Genomic DNA, 20679 nt, shown 5'->3' on the forward strand with positions numbered 1-20679 from the left:
TTGAATTCTGGAGGTTTTATGTAGAAGGTCATCGGTAGGCAAAATGTATTTTTAGTAATGTGTTGTACATACATTGAAATAAATATTGATAAAGGAGAAAAAAATGTAAAATATTCATTGTTGTCTATTTATCTCTATATTATAAGCAGTCAAATAACCAGTTATTGTGGCGTTTTCCCATACAATTTATGGGTTGATTACTAAGACACTTTCGTGAATATATGTTTGCGGGACTTTTCATGGTACGACATCAAAAGGTTAGGGGACACCCGGGTTCGAACCGGGGACCTCTCGATCTGCAGTCGAATGCTCTACCACTGAGCTATATCCCCAGATATTTGTCAATCCGTATACGAACCATATAAGGCAATCCTGTTTCCAATCTGACCAGATGTCACATCCCACGATCCAATCTGTCCCACATCACGGATATATTCATTCAATGTCTGTCGTTGGTTTGTAAAGACGCAGCTTGATAATATTTTTTTAAATATTTCAATTGCATTTCTGTATGTGAATAACGCTTTAATTTTGTAATCATGTTATAGAAATATCCTTCTTCGTTTTACCGTTTTACTATTATAATCCTGATAGTCAACCTTGTGAAGAATGACAGGGATATATGCTTTATAATACAATACATTAATACCTCATATACTAAACATATAGCAACTTCATATGTAGTTATGTTATATTGCATATTGATTTTTGCTTTCTCGATGTTTATCGGCTAAGCAAAAGTTTTAGAATGCTGATTTGCGGGATTTAAAATCAGGATATGGAAGCTTGTGCGAATGATGTCAAGTTATGGATAATGTCTATGGGTAAAGATTACTTTATTTTCTTGATTACAGTAACAGTGAACCCGAAATAATGGCGTTGACGTAAAAACGTTACTCAATACAAAGTTGCTCCACATAACGTAACTTACCGGGAAGCATATACTTCCATATCATAATAATGTATGTATAATATGTAACATAAATCCAAACTCTTTACTCAGGTATTAAGCGCTGACATGAAATACGTGGCCTGACATTTCATTCACAAAATGAAACAGTTAATGTTTCAATCAAACTTCAAGTGTAGCGTCTGCCAACGACAATAATTACTTTTCAATCATAAGTTTAATTACGATTATCGGCTGCTATTAACCCATTTATGCCTAGCGTCTAAAAAAAGGCCTTGGCAAACAGCGTAGACCCAGGTGAGTCTCGTCAGGGTCTGCGCTGTTTGCTTAAAGGAATTTCTGTAAGAACAATTCCAAATATAGAAACAAATATACTAGACATCCCTAATTTTGGAAATATATTGTACAATACCAATAAATTATAATGGTCAGTCTGAATACATATATTATAACAGCGATAAAATGTTCTTTCTAAACGGACACTTAAGTCATGGCTTTAAAACATACCACTGATTGTGGTCCGTTTGTTATTAAAAACTAACGTACATGTGTCAGATAGAATACTTTAATGCCTTCATTTCCGGAAGATACGTACGTAATTTGAGAACGTCTAGACCTCTAACTCGCTGTGTGTACGATTTGGGATTTTATTTCATTAACACCAAGTGAGCGATATTTGCTATCAACCGTATACTGTCACACTATATCAGCAGTTTTATTAGAAAGAACCAACATTATTATTATGTTCAGTTTCGGCATTCATTTATTTATAGTTTCACACTACAATATTGTCACGTCGATTTGATTCATTTTATCCATCTATGCCTAGTGGACTCTCCCATCCTTCTAAATTGGATCAATTTATTTCCAAAATTAGGGATATCTAGTATATTTATTTCTATATTTAGAATATTTCTTACAGAAATCCCTTTAAGCAAACAGCGCAGACCCTGATGAGACGCCGCATTATGCGGCGTCTCATCTGGGTCTACGCTGTTTGCCAAGGCCTTTTTTCTAGACGCTAGGCATAAATGGGTTGAGCATATCATCTAATTGAGCAATCTGTTTCTAGTAGATGAACCAATATATAATACACGATGTTTTCGGATAAAAGCTAAGTTGGTACGCGTGTTCTTGCAAAATTAAAAAAAAATATATGCTATAGTGTATAAAACATACCTAATATTAATGACAGTAGAAGGCTATGAACGTTAATCAAATTTCACATATATACATACACCAGTGCATTAAAGCCACCTTGTAGCGATGAAAGGGTGGGGAGCGGACAGGGGCAACCAATCTTCCGGTTGTAGATGTATTTATACCATTGGGGGCATTTGGACTCGGACCAACATCTCCATTACTGACCAGTGAACATTACCCCGCTCACTTTGGATGTTGACATTGAGACCTGTTTTTAATTCAAGAACTCTGCCAAATACAGTCGATTGGTGTATAACGGATAGCTAAGGACTTCGAGTCTCATTTCAACGTAAACACCATGCATTTAGTAATTAAACCTTTAAACCTCGAAAGACAAATGTCTTTCCTATTGAAACATGCCAGCGGTTTTAAAATTCAGACAAATAGTTTTTGTTTACAGCGCGAATGTCATGGTACACTGATTCAGCCATTACCGGATCGCTTAGGTCTTTATCGGATTACATGTGTATCGTGTTATTTCTTGAAATTTTACCCAGCATTTGTAAAATATATTGCACGATATGTACATTCCAGAAAAGGAACTTCATTTCTGCGTTTAACAAGACCGAGTTCATGGAAATCGCTGCACAATTGATGAAGTAATGGCTGTTCAAAGCGATGCAACCTTTATTCGGGTCGTTTTGAGTTGAATACCTTGTTATATATATAGATTTGATAGTGAAAACTATGTTTTCAGAGAAATCGATTTTTCGTGATAATTTTTTTTTTTCATTCAAAATGATGTTCTTACTAATAAATATCATAGCCACACGCTACCCACGTGTGTTTTATACATGTCCGTTATTCACTAAATCGCGAGTTGCAGCTCTCGTGCTTATTTTATGTGGTACGCATCAATTTGGTTTCTGAGCATTCTTACTTTTGTAAAGGACACATTATACTACAATATTACTCCAATGAACATACTGTTTACCAAACAAAATCTGCAAAATTCAGGAGACCATACGTCTTCACTTTTCAGTTCGTCACAAAAGCGGTGCGTACTTAACGTGACCTTGTTTTGCTTTCGAAAAAAGAAACAATTGTAAACATTGACACACGTCAACACATGAATCGACTGAACAATAATAGGCATTTTGTATTCAATTCATAGAACACTATAAATCTTTACATAAATAAAAGTATTTTGCAAAAAACTTTTAACCTATCCGTTACTCACTAAAATCCGCTATACACCAATCGACTGTAGCCTAGCAGTTAATGAATACACGCAAAAAATGTAAAGTTGCAAAATGCAAAATCTTCACAATATTGATTGTAGTGTTTATGGAAACATATCACGCTATAACGATGATGTTATTAAGTCAAATTTAAACCTTGTTTTTGTTTGAATTGCAGTGTCGTGACAGAAGTACTCATAAAGTAGAGTTGAAGGACGTTGACTTGTATCGATCATTTGCGGTTTAAATTACAGTATCTTAATTCATTTACGTGCTGTTTCCAATTCCTCGATAATATAGTGGTAAGTATCCCCGCCTGTCACGTGGGATACCGGGCTATTTTCCCCGTCAGGGACTAATGTTTTAATTGGTATGTTCTTTTATAACTATTAAATAAGGACTACGTATACAACATGAATCATGACTATTTACCAACGATAAAGCAACACCTAAATATTGTTTTGTAAAGAATAGTGTTAGTAAGTATTAAAAAAAGTAAATCAGGTTGATTTTTAAACTCCATATTAGAGTGCTTGCGGAGCTCAATCACCTTTTACTGCAACAAGAAAAACTAATCACCTAGCTAATTGTAAATTTAATCAATATGATACGATAAACTTATGGACGGCACACAAATAGGATTGTGCGAGTTTGTGAAACATACAACTTTAGTTTGTAAGCATTAGGAATAATGTTTTTTTGGTATTAATTATGGTTTTTGGTATTATGCATAAAATAACAACATTTTAATGCTTTGGCTATGTGGCAGGCAGTTCTCTGACATCAAAGGACGAGACGTGCAGACGGAAATGAAAGCCGTAATATGCCGCCTCATTGGAGCAGTTGTTTTACTTGGTATTACTTTCATTATTTAATAGAAATGTGATGAAGTTAATTGACGGTAAACAACGGGAGACACGACAATAGTATAGCTTGTTAAAGCAACTACTCGAGAGTGAAATTGTTAACAAAAGATATAAAAATAGGGGACACCCGGGTTTGAACCGGGGACCTCTCGATCTGCAGTCGAATGCTCTACCACTGAGCTATATCCCCATATATTCAACCAGGTATCTTTCGTATAATCAAGGTCCCTGTCCGTCCATATGTCGTCTCCCATGCTAGGAGTGACAACATACGTCGTCAAAACTACGGCGGTACGTTCTGCCATCAGTTTTGTGGGGATAATGATATGAGCCTTGTTCTGAGAAAACTGAGCATAATATATGTGCATACAGTGTTATCCCAGATAAGCCTGTGCAGTGCGCACAGGCTAATCAGGGACGACACTTTCCGCCTTAACTTGATTTTCGGTAAGGAGAGACTTTTTTGAAACTAAAAATACCATAAAAGCGGAAAGTGTCGTCCCTGATGAGCTTATGCGGACTGCACAGGCTAATCTGGGACGACACTTTACGTACATGAATTATGCCCAGTTTTTTCAGAACGCGACACATATACGTAGAGTGAACAGCGATACAAATCCTAAGTGATATGCCACACACACCACACAATGCGTTTGGGCTACCAGTAGCAGTATTGGTAGAAGAAGCAGTAGCGAAATCATTAGTAACAAGAAACATCATCAGCAGCAACAATAACGGCAGTAGAAGTAATGTAGTAACAGTACATGTATATACATTATAGTAGTACATTCATCAGCAACAAACACCAGTTGCAGTAGTAGTCATAGTGATAGTGATGATGTCGTTATCTTGGAGTTATTGTTTTTCTATGTTGTACCATTAAACCATGAAATAACCTAAATATTATATGTATCCATCGCTTGAGGTATCAAAATAGGGATGACAATGTGATGACAAGTTGTTTTGTGACCAATATTAATTCACTCGAAAAAGAGGAAAAAAAGAGAACGCATTGCAGTTTGTCTATTTGTTTGTTTTCATAAACTATCGTGAGATCTTCGTATACGAAACGATTCACGCGATATTGCGTATTTAACCAAACTAAAGTCGCGGAAAATTGCTACTATCATTGTTGTGTAAACGTTGTTAGGTTTAAGTTTCATATTGAAGTTGATTCATCTCATATCTTTTGAAATATGATACAGAATACGTATCTGTTTAGCTCAAGGGTTTACTTCACATAAATATACGTTTTCTATGATGAATGTAGGATTTAAGTGGATGTAATATATGTTGTATAGAATACAGATACTACTGCACAAACCACTGACTCATCAGCTGGGAACTGCCTATCATCAAGTGTTTCTATCCTTTAATCCCAGGGACACTCTCCGGGCAGTGGATCCGTAGTGTTGGCCAAACACTACGGGTCAGTGGTTTAGCGTCCAGCTCTTCTCCTCTCGCATCATCCACAGCCAGTTGGATGCTTTTTCTGCAGCTTGTCCAAGTCTGCCTACAGCCCTCTTCCTGTCACCTCCCTTGATCCCAATGTTGCTGAGCATTCTCCATACTGATTGGGCTGGAAATCCTCTGCACCCTATTTCAACGGGGAACAGCCAGGCACTCCAACCGCGACTTTTACACTGTTCTTGTAGCTCAGTGTACTTTCCCATTTTCCGCTCGTAGGCCTCATCACACCTAGTCTCCCAGGGTACAGTGAGTTCTATCATCACCAGTTTCTTGTCCTTGGGAGACCATATAACTAAGTCTGGTCTCTGTGTGGTATGGACTATGTCTGGGAATACCAGCTGTTTTCCTAGGTCGACCTTCATCTCCCAACGCTCTGATTCATCAAGGATAGATGTTGCTGCGGTTCTTGCCTTCTTGGCAGTTTGTCCTTCCTTGACGAATTTGATTGTTGGTACTGCCTTCTTGTTGGTAGGTCTTGTCTTCCTTCTCTCCCGCTCTAGTATGTCTGCTAGCTCCTTGAGGACTGTGTCGTGCCTCCATCTGTAGCGGCCTTGTGTTAGCGCTGTCTGGCAAGATGAGAGGGTGTGCTGTATGGTTCCTGGTTTGTCGCACAGCTGACACTTTGGGTCTTCCACTAACCCCCATCTGTGTAGATTGACTGGAGATGGCAGCAGATCATATACGGATCTCAGTAGGAATTTGAGTCGTAGTGGTTCGTAGTGCCAAATGTCTACCCATGTCAGGTGTCTTTCTGTGGTCTGCCATTGTGTCCATGCGCACTGCCCTCCCATCCCGACTGCTCTGGCGCGCCTGTCTTCCTCTTCTGAAGGCCTGATCTCATACTGGACCATTTGGCTTCTTTCTTTCTTACCGGCAGTGCTCCAGCGTTGTGATTTTGAACTGCCCAGGCCTTGTCTTCCTATAGCTGTGGTGCCTACGATGTCTTTGTGTCGTAGCCTGCTTTCTGCCTGGGCGACTGCCTGGCTTGCTGACCACTTTCGCCCTGTGCGTGTCTCGATGCCTGCCTTCCATATCATGTCATCTGATGACTCTTTGAGGGTTACCACCAGTCTTCCTTTGGCAACCTTGAACTCTTCAACTAGTGAGGTCATTGGGAGTTGAAGTTGGTTGGTTCTGCCATACAGTCCAATGCTGGTGAAACTAGGAGGGACACCAAGCCATCTCCGGAGATGCCGGTTGATCACTCTCTCGAATCCTTCTACAGTGGTTGTAGCTATCTCGTACAGCATAAGGGGCCACATAAGCCTAGGTAGTAACCCATGTTGGTAGAGCCATGCCTTAAACTTGCCCGGGAGTCCTGTCTGGTCTATAAGCTTCAGGCCATCTTGGAGCTGGTTTTTGACTCTAGTGATGTTATTAGTGTCCTTCAGGCTGGCGTCGTACCACTTGCCGAGGCACTTGACTGGACTGTCAATAATGGATGGAATGTCTTCCCCTTGCACCTGTAGAGTGAATCTTTTGGTGACCTTTCCCTTCTTGATAATCAGGCTCCTTGACTTCTTGGGTTTAAACTTCATTCGTGCCCATGTGACCATGTCCTGTAGGGCTGTTAGTACCCAGCGGGCCTGTACATGTGTGGTGGTAGTGATGGTCAGGTCATCCATGAACCCCCTGCTGGATGGGAGGTGTATACCTGACGCTGTTTTGGTCCTCTGGTTTCCCTCTTCGCGGCATTGATGATCAAGTTCATGCCCATCACGAATAGTACCACTGAGATGGTGCAGCCAGTTACTATCCCCTTCTCTAACCTCTGCCATGGCGTTGTCTGGTCACCGATTGAGAATCGAAGCTGTATGCCATCAAAGTAGCCATTTATGATACCCTGTATATGCTCTGGGATATGATAGTGCTTCATTGCTTCTTCAATCAGCTTGTGTGGTATGGAGCCATAGGCGTTGGCGAGGTCTAACCAGACAACTGTGAGGTCATTGGCGTTCACCTTTGCTTCACGGATGATCTGACTGATGGCACTGGAGTGTTCAATGCAGCCAGAGAAGCCCGGAACCCCCCCTTTCTGTACTGATGTGTCAATGTACTGATTGGTTGTCAGGAACGTGGTCATTCGTCTTGCCAGGACAGCGAAGAATATTTTCCCCTCCACATTCAACAGTGAAATGGTTCGGAATTCGGTCACATGTTTGGAGCCCTTTTCCTTTGGAGTAAATATTCCCTCTGCCTGTTGCCAACAATCTGGGACTTTTTCTTTCCTCCATATCACCTTAAGTAGGGTCCATAATCTTCGTAGTAGCATCGGGCACATCTTGTATACTTTATAGGGTATACCGTTTGGTCCTGGTGCGGAGCCGCTTCTTGCTTTCTTCACTACATCAGATACTTCCTTCATTGTGGGTTCTTTTATGTTTAGTGGAATTGTGGGTTCTGGGACTGGTTCAATTCTTGGACAGCTTCCTAATGGATTATCTCTTGCTGGATCGGAGTGTGTGTCCTTTAGATGCTGTTGTATCTCTTCCATACTGCTTTCAAGCTTCCCAGATTTTTCTTTGTCTAGGAGTCCTTTGGAAAACTTGTATGGATTGGCTATGAACTCAGCTCGCCTCTTGGCTCGCTTCTTCCGCTTGTCTCGGAGTTGTTCTGCCTTACGAAGATCGGTCAGTTTCTGTCTGAGTTCATCTCTAAGCTGCTGAAGTCCGGGTCTTTCCTCTATATTTGCTTTTTGGTAGGATTTCCTCAGTGACTTCAGCTCTTTCCTAATCTCTGTGATCTGTCGTTGTCTTCTATTTGGCTGTGCAGGGGTTCTGGTGGGTTTCCGTTTCACCTCACCAAATCGTTCTTTGCCGATAGAGTGGACAAGGTTGGTCAGAGACTTCAGTTTCTTCTCTACTGGCCCTTGGAGTGTTGTTTCCAGGATGGTGTTGAGGTCTTCATCAAACTGTTTCCACAGGTTCCTGTCACTTGTCTTGGGCCATGTAATTCTAACCTTCTGGGCTGTGGCATTAGTATTGGAAGCTGTATTTCGGGTGTTGTGCTGTGTGTCTGTGTTTGGCCTCAGGTCTTCTGGAGTACCTAAAAGCTCTAGAAGAGGGTCATCTTCTTCGAAGATGTCGCTGACTTGCGAGACAATGTCAGGATCTGCTGAATTGGTGCGTGGCTTCTCAGCTGCGTAGAGGTCCCCAGTACTGTGGGTTGAGTCCTGACTAGGATCCTCCAACGTCTCACCAGATGTAAAATCTGAGCGTTGCCGCTGCCTTGCCGTGCTCCCGCATGCCGTTCTCCCTTGATGAATACGCAAGCCTCTAAGGTTCTTGCACACCTTTCCACATCTACACTTCACCTCTGCCTTTGTTCCGGTCAATGTCGATTGGACTAGCCGTGTCGTTGTCGTTGAATCCGTCTGATCGAGTCTCTCATCCTCCCCCCCCTCTCGGGAGACTCTGGGGGTATTCTTCTGTATCGGAGTCTGTAGCTTGATAGTGGGTGTCTTCTCACGAAGACTGCAATCTGGGATGCTACCCCGTCATGCCCAGGGTCCAGTCTGTTCCTGGTGTCATCTGTCTCTCCAGTGTCACTGTTCTATTCTCAGTCGTCATCCAGTCTTTCCTGGAAGTCACTGGTTGCCCAGATATATGATGTGTAGAATACAGATACTACTGCACAAACCACTGACTCATCAGCTGGGAACTGCCTATCATCAAGTGTTTCTATCCTTTAATGCCAGGGACACTCTCCGGGCAGTGGATCCGTAGTGTTGGCCAAACACTACGGGTCAGTGGTTTAGCGTCCAGCTCTTCTCCTCTCGCATCATCCACAGCCAGTTGGATGCTTTTTCTGCAGCTTGTCCAAGTCTGCCTACAGCCCTCTTCCTGTCACCTCCCTTGATCCCAATGTTGCTGAGCATTCTCCATACTGATTGGGCTGGAAATCCTCTGCACCCTATTTCAACGGGGAACAGCCAGGCACTCCAACCGCGACTTTTACACTGTTCTTATATAAGGATAATTTCACCCCCTTGATGCTAAAAGGTACCATGTGACATTGAAATAAGAAGGAACATGGTACCTTTTTGACCCAAATTTGTATTGTAGTTGAATGCAATCTTTTAACGTTTGACATTTTAATAGTATATTATTATGTTTCCCTATGTAAGTTACTTCTCAGATTTCTTAACATCCCGTTCATGTTCGAAGGTTGTATTTAATAAGAAATGAGCATCATTTAAAGTCCAAATTGTGTTCATTTTATTGCAAAAGAAGTGCCTGTTAAATCAGTTCACGTTGCGCATGTTGTCCGTAAATGGCTGATGAGATGCACACGTGGTATAGATCTATATAACAATCGTCTAGTGTTGCATATTTATTCATATTTTATTCAAAATGAAACATCGGCGAAACAACATATAGCCCATTGAAATAAAACCAAAGTTTGCGTTGTCATATAATTTAGTTCGATCTGCAAAAAACAATTCATAAAAGCGGAATTTGTCGTCGCTGATTATCCTTTGCGGCCTGCACAAGCTAATATGCGAATACACTTTAATCATATGCATAAAGCCCAGTTACCCTATAACGGAACAGAACAGAACAGAACTAATTTTATTACACATAAACACACAGTTTCTAGTGTTAAGCAAAATAATAATACAAAATACATGAATATAATAAGTGGATTTAGCAGAAATGTTATAACGAACCTTAAATAATTATGTTTTTGTAATTACTTTATACATGTGCGTCTAGACTTATATCTATAAACATTAGACTGCATGGTCATCTTTTTGTTTCGACTTACAGAGTACATTCACTTATACTTGTAAAGTTGCAATAAACTTGTTTCTATCGACAGTTATTGCATAGTCATCATTTTGACATCTTTATGATATTTTATTTGTATAAACTGAAATAGGAACTAATTGAACACGCAAACAAGGTACACATGTTTTTATAAAAAGTAAATATATTATTTAAAACAAATATACAATACAATACAACACGATGGGTTACGATCTATACAGTAAGTTGCTTATATGAAATATCTCGCCATTAACGGCAGCGCGATCGTGAATTTCAGGCGGCTACTAACACAGCGAGTGTAAACTAAATGTGATCACTCCCTAACTACAGGTATAAAGATGTAACGGACCTGGGTAGTCGCCAGTGACACGCGAAACAAACAGCGGTAACATTAAAAGCCCATAATCATTCACAATCAACGAATAGTTCGTACAATATTTCGCAAATCAAGTTAACAAATAAAAAGTCAATGTCCCTTACAGCAATAGCCAACATGTCAACGCTAGCTGTGGTATGGTAACATAGATATAACAATTTGCATAATTGCTCTTTTTGTGCGACAATATATATTCAACAACATATTCAACACATGTTCATGTACCATGATAGTGTGCCACAAAAAATAAAAAGGAGCATTTTGTTTCTCGTTAAATCTATGTTACCAGACCACATCTAGCGTTGAAATGTTGGCCATAGCTATAAGGAACACTGATTTTGTATTCTTTTTTTTTTTGCAAAATAGTTGGCGAAATATTCTTTGATTTTGAGTATTTATCAGAGGGGGTAATCACGTGATTACCAAGATGGCGACGTCCATGCCGAGGCCGGTATTTGTCGCCGTTTTATACCCTTTATTAACTTGTATTATTTTTTAAATTCCGACCACTCAAGCCATATTAGCAAGAAAGTTACTGGCGTTTATTTCATAGTAATATTCATATATATATCTCGACTTTACTCGGTGCGACATTTCGTAGCGGAATGACCTAATTAGGGCTTCACTAAAAAAATTTGCGGGGAATAAAGTCGAGAAACAAAGCGAATTTAAATATGAAATAAACGGTAATCACTTTTTTACTGATATGGCTGGAAAGTGAGCGTCATTTAAAAATTAAACAAGAGTGATTAAGGGTATGCAACGGCGAAAAGTAACTGTCTCGGCGTGGACGTCGCCATCTTTACTATCACGTGATTACCCCCTCTGATTTATGTTACTTTAAATTTAGATGTAAGACTGGAAGATGACCTCAAAACTTGTTTTGCTGGGCATCCTATAATAGAGTGGCACTCTGAGAAAGTGGAGCTGAATGCATGTGCGTGGTGTCGTCCCAGATTAGCTTGTACAGTCCGAACAAGCTAATAGGGGACTGCGCAGGCTAATCTGGGACGACACTAAACGGACATGCATTTAACGCGGTTTTCCCAGACTGAGGCTCAATACATAGTCACACATACTTGGTAATATGTTGCAAAGTATAATATAATTGTATATCTTGTTTTGCAACTAAACATTTTTCACGTTGTAACGTTGTCAAACTACGACGTAATGATTGAATCTAAAATGGTCATCGTTCTACTCGAATTATAAGACGCTATTTAGGTGTTCGTGATTGATGTTTCTGAAACGATGTACGTCCCAAACCTATCAAAACTCTCTCGTGCCAGTGTCTATGCTCTGTTTGGATGCTAGTTTCTCCTGATTTGGACAGTCTACGTCCTAAGTCAGAGAGACTATGCTATAAGAGATACGATCTCGTCGTAGGTATCCTACAATCCTCGTCGTAAGATCATAATAAGCCATATTTTACATATTGGCCGTGCATTTTGACAAGGGTGTTTAATGTGCGTTTTTAAGTGTCGCGAAGGAAATCGACTATGGAACGCCTAGTCTGTCTCCTATTGACTATTGATATATCGAATGTTTCATTGAAATGATTTGGGTTTAAATAATATTATATGTGTTTATAATAGTATGATGCGTGCTTGCCATATAATGCTGTGTGTTTGTGATGGTATGCTGTGTGTTTGTGATGGTATGCTGTGTTTTTGTGATAGTATGCTGTGGGTTTTTAATGATATGCTGTGTGTTAACCATAGTCTGCTGTGTGTACTTCATGGTATGTTGTGTGTTTGTCATGGCATTCTATGTGTTTGTATGCTGTGAGTGTCATTGAAATGATGTGGGTTAAATCATATGATATTGGCTTATAATACTATGTTTTATGCTTGAAATAGTATGGTGTGTGTATGTGATAGTATGCTGTGTGTTTGTGATTGTATGCTGTGTGTTTGTGACGGTATGCTGTGTGTTTGTGACGGTATGCTATGTTTTCGTCATGGTATGCTGTGTGTTTGTCATGGTATGCTAGGTGTTTATCATGGTATATTGTGTGTTTGTTGTACTATCCTGTGAGTTTATCTAACATGATGTCCTTTTCATTCACTATGATGTAAGTTGGCGTTATTTTTTCATTCGGAACACTCGGTTCTTGTCAAAGAACTAATGGTTACAGTCATACGTATGTCCATCTGTTCGTTCGCCCGTATTTCCGTCCATCCGTGCGTCTGTCTGCATGCCTGCCTGCATGCCTGTCTGTCTGTCTGTCAGTCTGTCTGTCTGTCTGTCTGTCTGTCTGTCTGTCTGTCTGTCTGTCTGTCTGTCTGTCTGTCTGTCTGTCTGTCTGTCTGTCTGTCTGTCTGTCTGTCTGTCTGTCTGTCTGTCTGTCTGTCTGTTGTCTGTCTGTCTGTCTGTCTGTCTGTCTGTCTGTCTGTCTGTCTGTCTGTCTGTCTGTCTGTCTGTCTGTCTGTCTGTCTGTCTGTCTGTCTGTCTGTCTGTCTGTCTGTCTGACTGTCTGTCTGTCTGTCTGTCTGTCTGTATGTCTGTCTGTCGGTCTGTCTGTCTGTCTGTCTGTCTGTCTGTCTGTCTGTCTGTCTGTCTGTCTGTCTGTCTGTCTTTCTCTCTGTCTGTCCATCCGCCCGTCCCTCCGTCCGTCCCTTCTTCAGTCCGTGTGTCCTTTTTTCCGTTTGTCAGTGCATATGTCCGTCCGTCTGTCTGTATGTCCGTATATCCGACAGAGAGACAGACAGATATACTAACGCTGGGAGGAACGGACATGCAGACGGAAAGACAGATGCACGGACAGTCGGAAATAAGGACACACGGACGGACACACGAACAAATGGGCATACGGACATACAGAATGACGGACGAACAGACAAAAACAGACAGATGAGACAGACGTACACACGGAAATAAGGACACACGGACGGACGGACATACGAACGGACGAACTGACAGAAAGGCAGACACACCGACAGACAGACAGACAACAGACAGACGGACGGAGAGACACACAACCAGATAGACAGAAAGACAGACACACAGACAGTAACACAGGCAAAGAGGCAGACGCACTGACGGACGAAAATACGGACGTACGGACCGACGGATATACGTATACCGTAACCATTAGTTTTTTGACAAGAACCGAGTGTTCCGAATGAAAATAATGCCAACCTACATCATAGCGAATGAAAACGACATCATATTAGACAAACCCACAGGAAAGTACAGCAAACACATAGCATAACATGACAAACAAACAGCATACCATGACGAAAACACAGCATACCATGACGAACACACAGCATACCATGACAAACACATGTCATACCATGTCAAAACACATCATACCATGAACGGCACACAGCATACCATCACAAACACACAGAATACCATCGCATACACACACCATACTATGGCAAGCACACATCATAGTAGTATAAGCACATCGCATATGATTTAAACCCACATCATTTCAATGACATTCACAGCATACCATCACAAACGCACAGCGTACCATCACAAACACACAGCATACCATTATGAACACACAGCATGCCATGACAAACACACAACATACCATGTCAAACACACAGCAGGCTATGGTAAACACATATTATATCATCACAAGCACACAGAATACCATCACAAACACGCAGCATACCATCACTAACACACAGCATAATATGGCAAGTACACAGCATACTATTATAAACACTTATCATATGATTTAAACCCACATCATTTGAATGAAACCTTCGATATACTAATAGTCAACAGGAGACAGACTAGGCGTTTCATAGACGACACTTTCCGCTGTTATGATATTTCTCGTTTCAAGAAAGTCTCTTCTGCACAGGCTTATCTGGGACGATACTTAACGCACATGCATTAAACCTCTTTTCTTAGAGCACGTCCCATATATTAATACGATATTATAAGTCCTGCTGAAGGCATAGCGATTCCTAATTAGGAGAATACTGGTATATTCATACGAAGGAATTTGAGAGCATTTTATAAGATAATGTTTAGATAATAAGGTCCTTTAAGGACAAACTAAGTACTTATTTATTAAAAGTGTCTTATTATTAGTAGACACTAAATCATAATGTCAATCTTTTCTTTAAGAGATACTATTTCGTATGGATTATATGTTTTTTCCTTATTGCATGATACATTACGATAAATTATATCTGACAAGTCCAAATACATATCGCCCACATGTATGTTTACGACTCTTTTTAGCTCCGTTCTATTTACCGTGTAACGAGAGTTTTAAAAAATCAAGCAAATAAAAGTGCATGCCAAATATTGCAAAGCTCTTCTATGATTGGCGATATTTAATATAACAAACTTCTTATCACCTATCCATACGATAATTTTGTGAAACAATACTTCCAATTATAAAATAATAATTATAGGGGCCACCTCGGTTCGAACCGGGGACCTCCCGATCTTCAGTCGAATGTTCTTCCGGTGAGCTTTATCCCCATGTTTATTTAAGTTATTCTTAAATCATCTAACAAATCAAATATAGTTTATAGAAACATATCAAATATCAAACAGTTTACATAACGCAAACTATTGGACGTATTATTGAAAACTAGAAACTTTCGCTTTATCAAACTGAAAGATCATACCAATATAGTATAGCATATATTGCCCAATGTTACAGAAAATGGTTTAATAATACAAGAACTACCATTACAAAAGCAACTCATAACGTAAGACCATTTTATTTTTCATTTTCAATTCATCGCAAGTATGATGGTAAGTATCCCCGCATGTCCCTAGGGAGCCCGGGGTTCGATTGCCCGTAGGGAAGCACTCCTTTTATTTCTATACATCGAAAGCCTTTATTCGCGTGTCATATTTGCTTTTTTTGATTAGCTGTAATCACGTTCCGACCGTTAGATTGTGCGTATCTGACAAAATCAACGTTTGAATATGCACGAATTAAAATATTACTTCATAGAACACACAGAATACTGTATTGAATGCAAAATATAATTAAACATCGTGTGTTTTGATTACAAGTAAATGAAAAGATGCAGCTGATATTAGGCTATTATTACAAACGTTGCAAATGTCGCTGCACGATAAAATTCCGTTCATTAACAAAAGCACGTTCTTTATAACAAGTTGAACGACTTGACGACTTCAATCATAGTCACTTTTTTTTATTATCCATGAGCCTCGCTCTGGGAAATCAGGGCTTAATACATGTGGGTTAATTATCGTGAATCCGGAAGGCTGATCAGGGACGACATTGGTCGCGTTAATTTTTTTCTTTCTAAAAAGCATCTTCTTCGCGAAAATCTAGTTAAGGCGGAAAATATCGTCCCTGATGAGCCTGTGCGGACTTCACAGGCTAACCTTGGATGTCTATTTACGCACATGCATTAAGCCCTTTTTTTCCATATCAAGGCAAGGCTTCAATGAAAAGGTGTCTATATGCAATTTAATTTTTTTTCTACACAGCTGCTAAAAAACACCTAAACTGATGCCATATTTTTCTTGTCAGTAGTTAGTTGAGAACGCTTAAGTCCTGCCAGCACATGAAACCTTACCATAAAATCTTAATCACGTGTCAGTCTGTCCAGCGTGAGCGTTCACGGGCGCTCTAATTACATGCCAATATTAAAGCTAATTGCTCGTTATTATTAAGTGTCAAATTGGCGAATATTGCCTACATTTTTCCGCAACATTCTCCGTTAAGTTCCGTGTCTAAATTATTGCTTAAATTATTCAAAAATAGCTGTAATACTTTGACACTTGATCTAGAGCGACACTTTACGCCTTTATTTTAAGTGTGGGCGTTAGCTCACACTAATGTTACAGACCATATTTCGCAAATCAGTATGTGCTTAGAAGCCTTAGGTACGGTATGAAAAGACAACCACTGCCTGTTGCAGCAGACAACAAATGCCATTCTCCTAGCAGAGTTGTCGTTCATGCCTCGACATAAATGCGAATGTGATGAACCGCTGTGTATTGGTACACTGCAGAGGGTTTATATGACTAATAGTGTTTAACAGCTTGTAAAACGAGATTAGCCAGTCTGGTGTTTATCATTGAAATCTGTACATATTGGCTGCTTTCAGGGAAAACGGGGCTTAATGCATGTCAAATAAGATTAGCCTGCGCATACTGATTAGCCTGTGCAATGCGCACAAGCTAATCAAGGACGACATTTTACAACAGCGAACACCTACAGTGCCTACAGCGCTTTGATTCATTTAAAGAATTGTTCTTCTTAGTGAAAATACATGGGACGAAAATGAAGTACCGAAATTAGTCTGTGCCCATTCACTTTATGCAAATGACAAGCTGTTATTATACAACATTACAATAAACATATCGCAACATTCAGAATGTTTCAAACTTAGGATCAAAGCCATTGTCGAAACATTACTTAAAAGCCTGACCCCGCAAAAATATTTTGGAGTTATCATCCGACAGCAATCCCTCAGTGCCTATCTCCCGGGTTCGAGTGGCCTAGCACGAGCTGATAAAAAAAGAGAATTCGTAATCTGTGGAATGCCGCCCTGATTTTTCAAGGGAATTCTTCAAATAATGATGTGTTAGTTTTATGGTCGGAATCCTGACTTAATATTATATGTTTTGAAGCCACAGAAAGCGAAGTGCAAATTTTATGTTTCATAGGACCGATAGAGTCATGATCTGGGAAAACTGAGCCTAATACCTCTGCGTAAAGTATCGTCGTTAGATTTGCTAGTGCACTCCTCACAGGCTAATCAGGGACGACACTTTCCGCATAGAGAAGATTTTCTTCTACAATGGCCTACCATTCAACGAAAAACTCCGTAAAAGAGTAAAGTGTCGTCCCTTATTTGCCCGTTTAGACTGTTCTGATAATTATCATTTATCTATTATGTATACTTATCATTGTGGCGTCTATTATATTTACTAATTATTTTGGCGTCTTTTGTGTATACTTATCATTTTGGCGTCTATTATGTATACTAAACATTTTGGCGTCTATTATGTATACCAATCATTTTGGCGTCTATTATGTATACTAATAATTTTGGCGTCTATTATGTATACTAATCATTTTGGCGTCTATTATGTATACTAATCATTTTGGCGTCTATTATGTATACTAATCATTTTGGCGTCTATTATGTATACTAATCATTTTGGCGTCTTTAAGTACACTAATCATTTTGGCGTCTATTATGTATACAAATAATTTTGGCGTCTATTATGTATACTAATCATTTTGGCGTCTATTATGTATACTAATCATTTTGGCGTCTATTATGTTTACTAATCATTTTGGCGTCTATTATGTATACTTATCATTTTGGCGTCTATTATGTATACTAATCATTTTGGCGTCTATTATGTATACTAATCATTTTGGCGTCTGTTATGTATACTAATCATTTTGGCGTCTATTATGTATACTAATCATTTTGGCGTCTGTTATGTATACTAATCATTTTGGCGTCTGTTATGTATACTAATCATTTAGGCGTCTATTATGTATACTAATCATTTTGGCGTCTGTTATGTATACTAATCCTTTTGACGTCTATTATGTATACTAATCATTTTGGCGTCTGTTATGTATACTAATCATTTTGGCGTCTGTTATGTATACTAATCATTTTGGCGTCTATTATGTATACTAATCATTTTGGCGTCTATTATGTATACTAATCATTTTGGCGTCTATTATGTATACTAATCATTTCGTCGTCTATTATGTATACTAATCATTTTGGCGTCTGTTATGTATACTCATCATTTTGGCGTCTATTATGTATACTAATCATTTTGGCGTCTGTTATGTATACTAATCATTTTGGCGTCTGTTATGTATACTAATCATTTTGGCGTCTGTTATGTATACTAATCATTTTGGCGTCTGTTATGTATACTAATCATTTTGGCGTCTGTTATGTATACTAATCATTTTGGCGTCTATTATGTATACTAATCATTTTGGCGTCTGTTATGTATACTAATCATTTTGGCGTCTATTATGTATACTAATCATTTTGGCGTCTGTTATGTATACTAATCATTTTGGCGTCTATTATGTATACTAATCATTTTGGCGTCTGTTATGTATACTAATCATTTTGGCGTCTATTATATGTATTAATCATTTTGGCGTCTATTATGTATACTAATCATTTTTGCGTCTATTCATTTCGGGTCTATATAAGGGCGTTTAACCATTTTGGCGTCTATTATGTATACTAATAATTTTGGCGTCCATTATGTGTACTAATCATTTTGACGTCTATTATATATACTAATCATTTTGGCTTCTATTATGTATACCAATCATTTTGGCGTCTATTATGCATACTAATCATTTTGGCGTCTATTATATATACTAATCATTTTGGCTTCTATTATGTATACTAATCATTTTGGCGTCTATTATATATACTAATCATTTTGGCTTCTATTTTGTATACCAATCATTTTGGCGTCTATTATGTATACCAATCATTTTGGCGTCTATTATATATATTAATCATTTTTGCTTCTATAATGTACACCAATCATTTTGGCGTCTATTATGTATACTAATCATTTTGGCGTCTATTATGTATACTAATCATTTTGGCTTCTATTATGTATACCAATCATTTTGGCGTCTATTATGTATACCAATCATTTTGGCGTCTATTATATATATTAATCATTTTTGCTTCTATTATGTACACCAATCATTTTGGCGTCTATTATGTATACTAATCATTTTGGCGTCTATTATGTATACTAATCATTTTGGCGTCTTTTATGTATACTAATCCTTTTGGCGTCTATTATATATACTAATCATTTTGGCGTCTGTTATGTATACTAATCATTTTGGCGTCTGTTATGTATACTAATCATTTTGGCGTCTTTAAGTACACTTATCATTTTGGCGTCTATTATGTATACTAATCATTTTGGCGTCTTTTATGTATACTAATCCTTTTGGCGTCTATTATGTATACTAATCCTTTTGGCGTCTATTATGTATACTACTCATTGTGGCGTCTTTAAGTACACTAATCATTTTGGCGTCTATTATGTATACTAATCATTTTGGCGTCTGTTATGTATACTAATCATTTTGGCGTCTGTTATGTATACTAATCATTTTGGCGTCTTTTATGTATACTAATCCTTTTGGCGTCTATTATATATACTAATCATTTTGGCGTCTATTATGTATACTAATCATTTTGGCGTCATTAAGTACACTAATCATTTTGGCGTCTATTATGTTTACTAATCATTTTGGCGTCTATTATGTATACTAATCATTTTGGCGTCTGTTATGTATACTAATCATTTTGGCGTCTATTATGTATACTAATCATTTTGGCGTCTGTTATGTATACTAATCATTTTGGCGTCTGTTATGTATACTAATCATTTTGGCGTCTTTTATGTATACTTATCCTTTTGGCGTCTATTATGTATACTAATCATTTTGGCGTCTGTTATGTATACTAATCATTTTGGCGTCTATTATGTATACTAATCCTTTTGGCGTCTATTATGTATACAACTCATTGTGGCGTCTTTTATTAATACTAATCATTTTGGCGTCTATTATGTATACTAATCATTTTGCGTCAATTATGCATGCTAATCATATGTTTACGTCTAGCATGTATACTAATCATTTTGGCGTCGATTATGTACACTAATCATTTTGGCGTTTAGTATGTATACTAATCATTTTGGCGTCTAGTATGTATACTAATCATTTTGGCGTCTATTATGTATACTAATCCTGTTGGCGTCTATTATGTATACTAATTCTGTTGGCGTCTATTATGTATACTAATCATTTTGGCGTCTATTATGTTTACTTATCATTTTGGCGTCTATTATGTGTACTAATCCTTTTGGCGTCTATTATGTATACTAATCGTTTTGACGTCTATTATGT

General features: G+C 38.5%; 2 protein-coding genes and 2 non-coding genes across 4 annotated transcripts; all 4 read right to left on the bottom strand.

Annotated features, from left to right (window-relative positions):
* Positions 1-260: 260 nt before the first annotated feature.
* Trnac-gca (transfer RNA cysteine (anticodon GCA)) lies at positions 261-332 on the bottom strand. Its single transcript has one exon. It is a non-coding gene; the product is annotated as a tRNA-Cys (tRNA).
* Positions 333-4278: 3946 nt separating this feature from the next.
* Positions 4279-4350, bottom strand: Trnac-gca (transfer RNA cysteine (anticodon GCA)). The gene has a single exon. It is a non-coding gene; the product is annotated as a tRNA-Cys (tRNA).
* A 1240-nt stretch (positions 4351-5590) lies between these two features.
* On the bottom strand, positions 5591-7186 carry LOC127849805 (uncharacterized). The gene has a single exon (XM_052382557.1). It carries the CDS (start codon positions 7184-7186, stop codon positions 5591-5593), a length of 1596 nt encoding a protein of 531 aa, XP_052238517.1.
* Positions 7187-7242: 56 nt separating this feature from the next.
* LOC127849806 (uncharacterized) lies at positions 7243-9507 on the bottom strand. The gene is made up of 2 exons (XM_052382559.1): positions 9419-9507; positions 7243-9103 (listed from the first exon to the last, which is right to left on the bottom strand). The coding sequence occupies exons 1-2, from the start codon at positions 9505-9507 to the stop codon at positions 7243-7245; spliced, it is 1950 nt and encodes a 649-aa protein (XP_052238519.1).
* Between the last annotated feature and the right edge of the window lie 11172 nt (positions 9508-20679).

The sequence above is a fragment of the Dreissena polymorpha genome, chromosome 11 (assembly GCF_020536995.1).
Source record: "Dreissena polymorpha isolate Duluth1 chromosome 11, UMN_Dpol_1.0, whole genome shotgun sequence".
NCBI lineage: Eukaryota > Metazoa > Mollusca > Bivalvia > Myida > Dreissenidae > Dreissena > Dreissena polymorpha.

What these genes read in the sequence shown, in the direction of transcription:
- LOC127849805 (XM_052382557.1), bottom strand. Translation starts at nt 7,186, where the DNA reads ATGGTCACATGGGCACGAATGAAGTTTAAACCCAAGAAGTCAAGGAGC.
- LOC127849806 (XM_052382559.1), bottom strand. Translation starts at nt 9,507, where the DNA reads ATGCTCAGCAACATTGGGATCAAGGGAGGTGACAGGAAGAGGGCTGTA. An exon ending in GAAAAAGCATCCAACTGGCT is followed by an intron (nt 9,104 to 9,418) that starts GTGGATGATGCG and finishes CCCAGATTGCAG; the next exon opens with TCTTCGTGAGAAGACACCCA.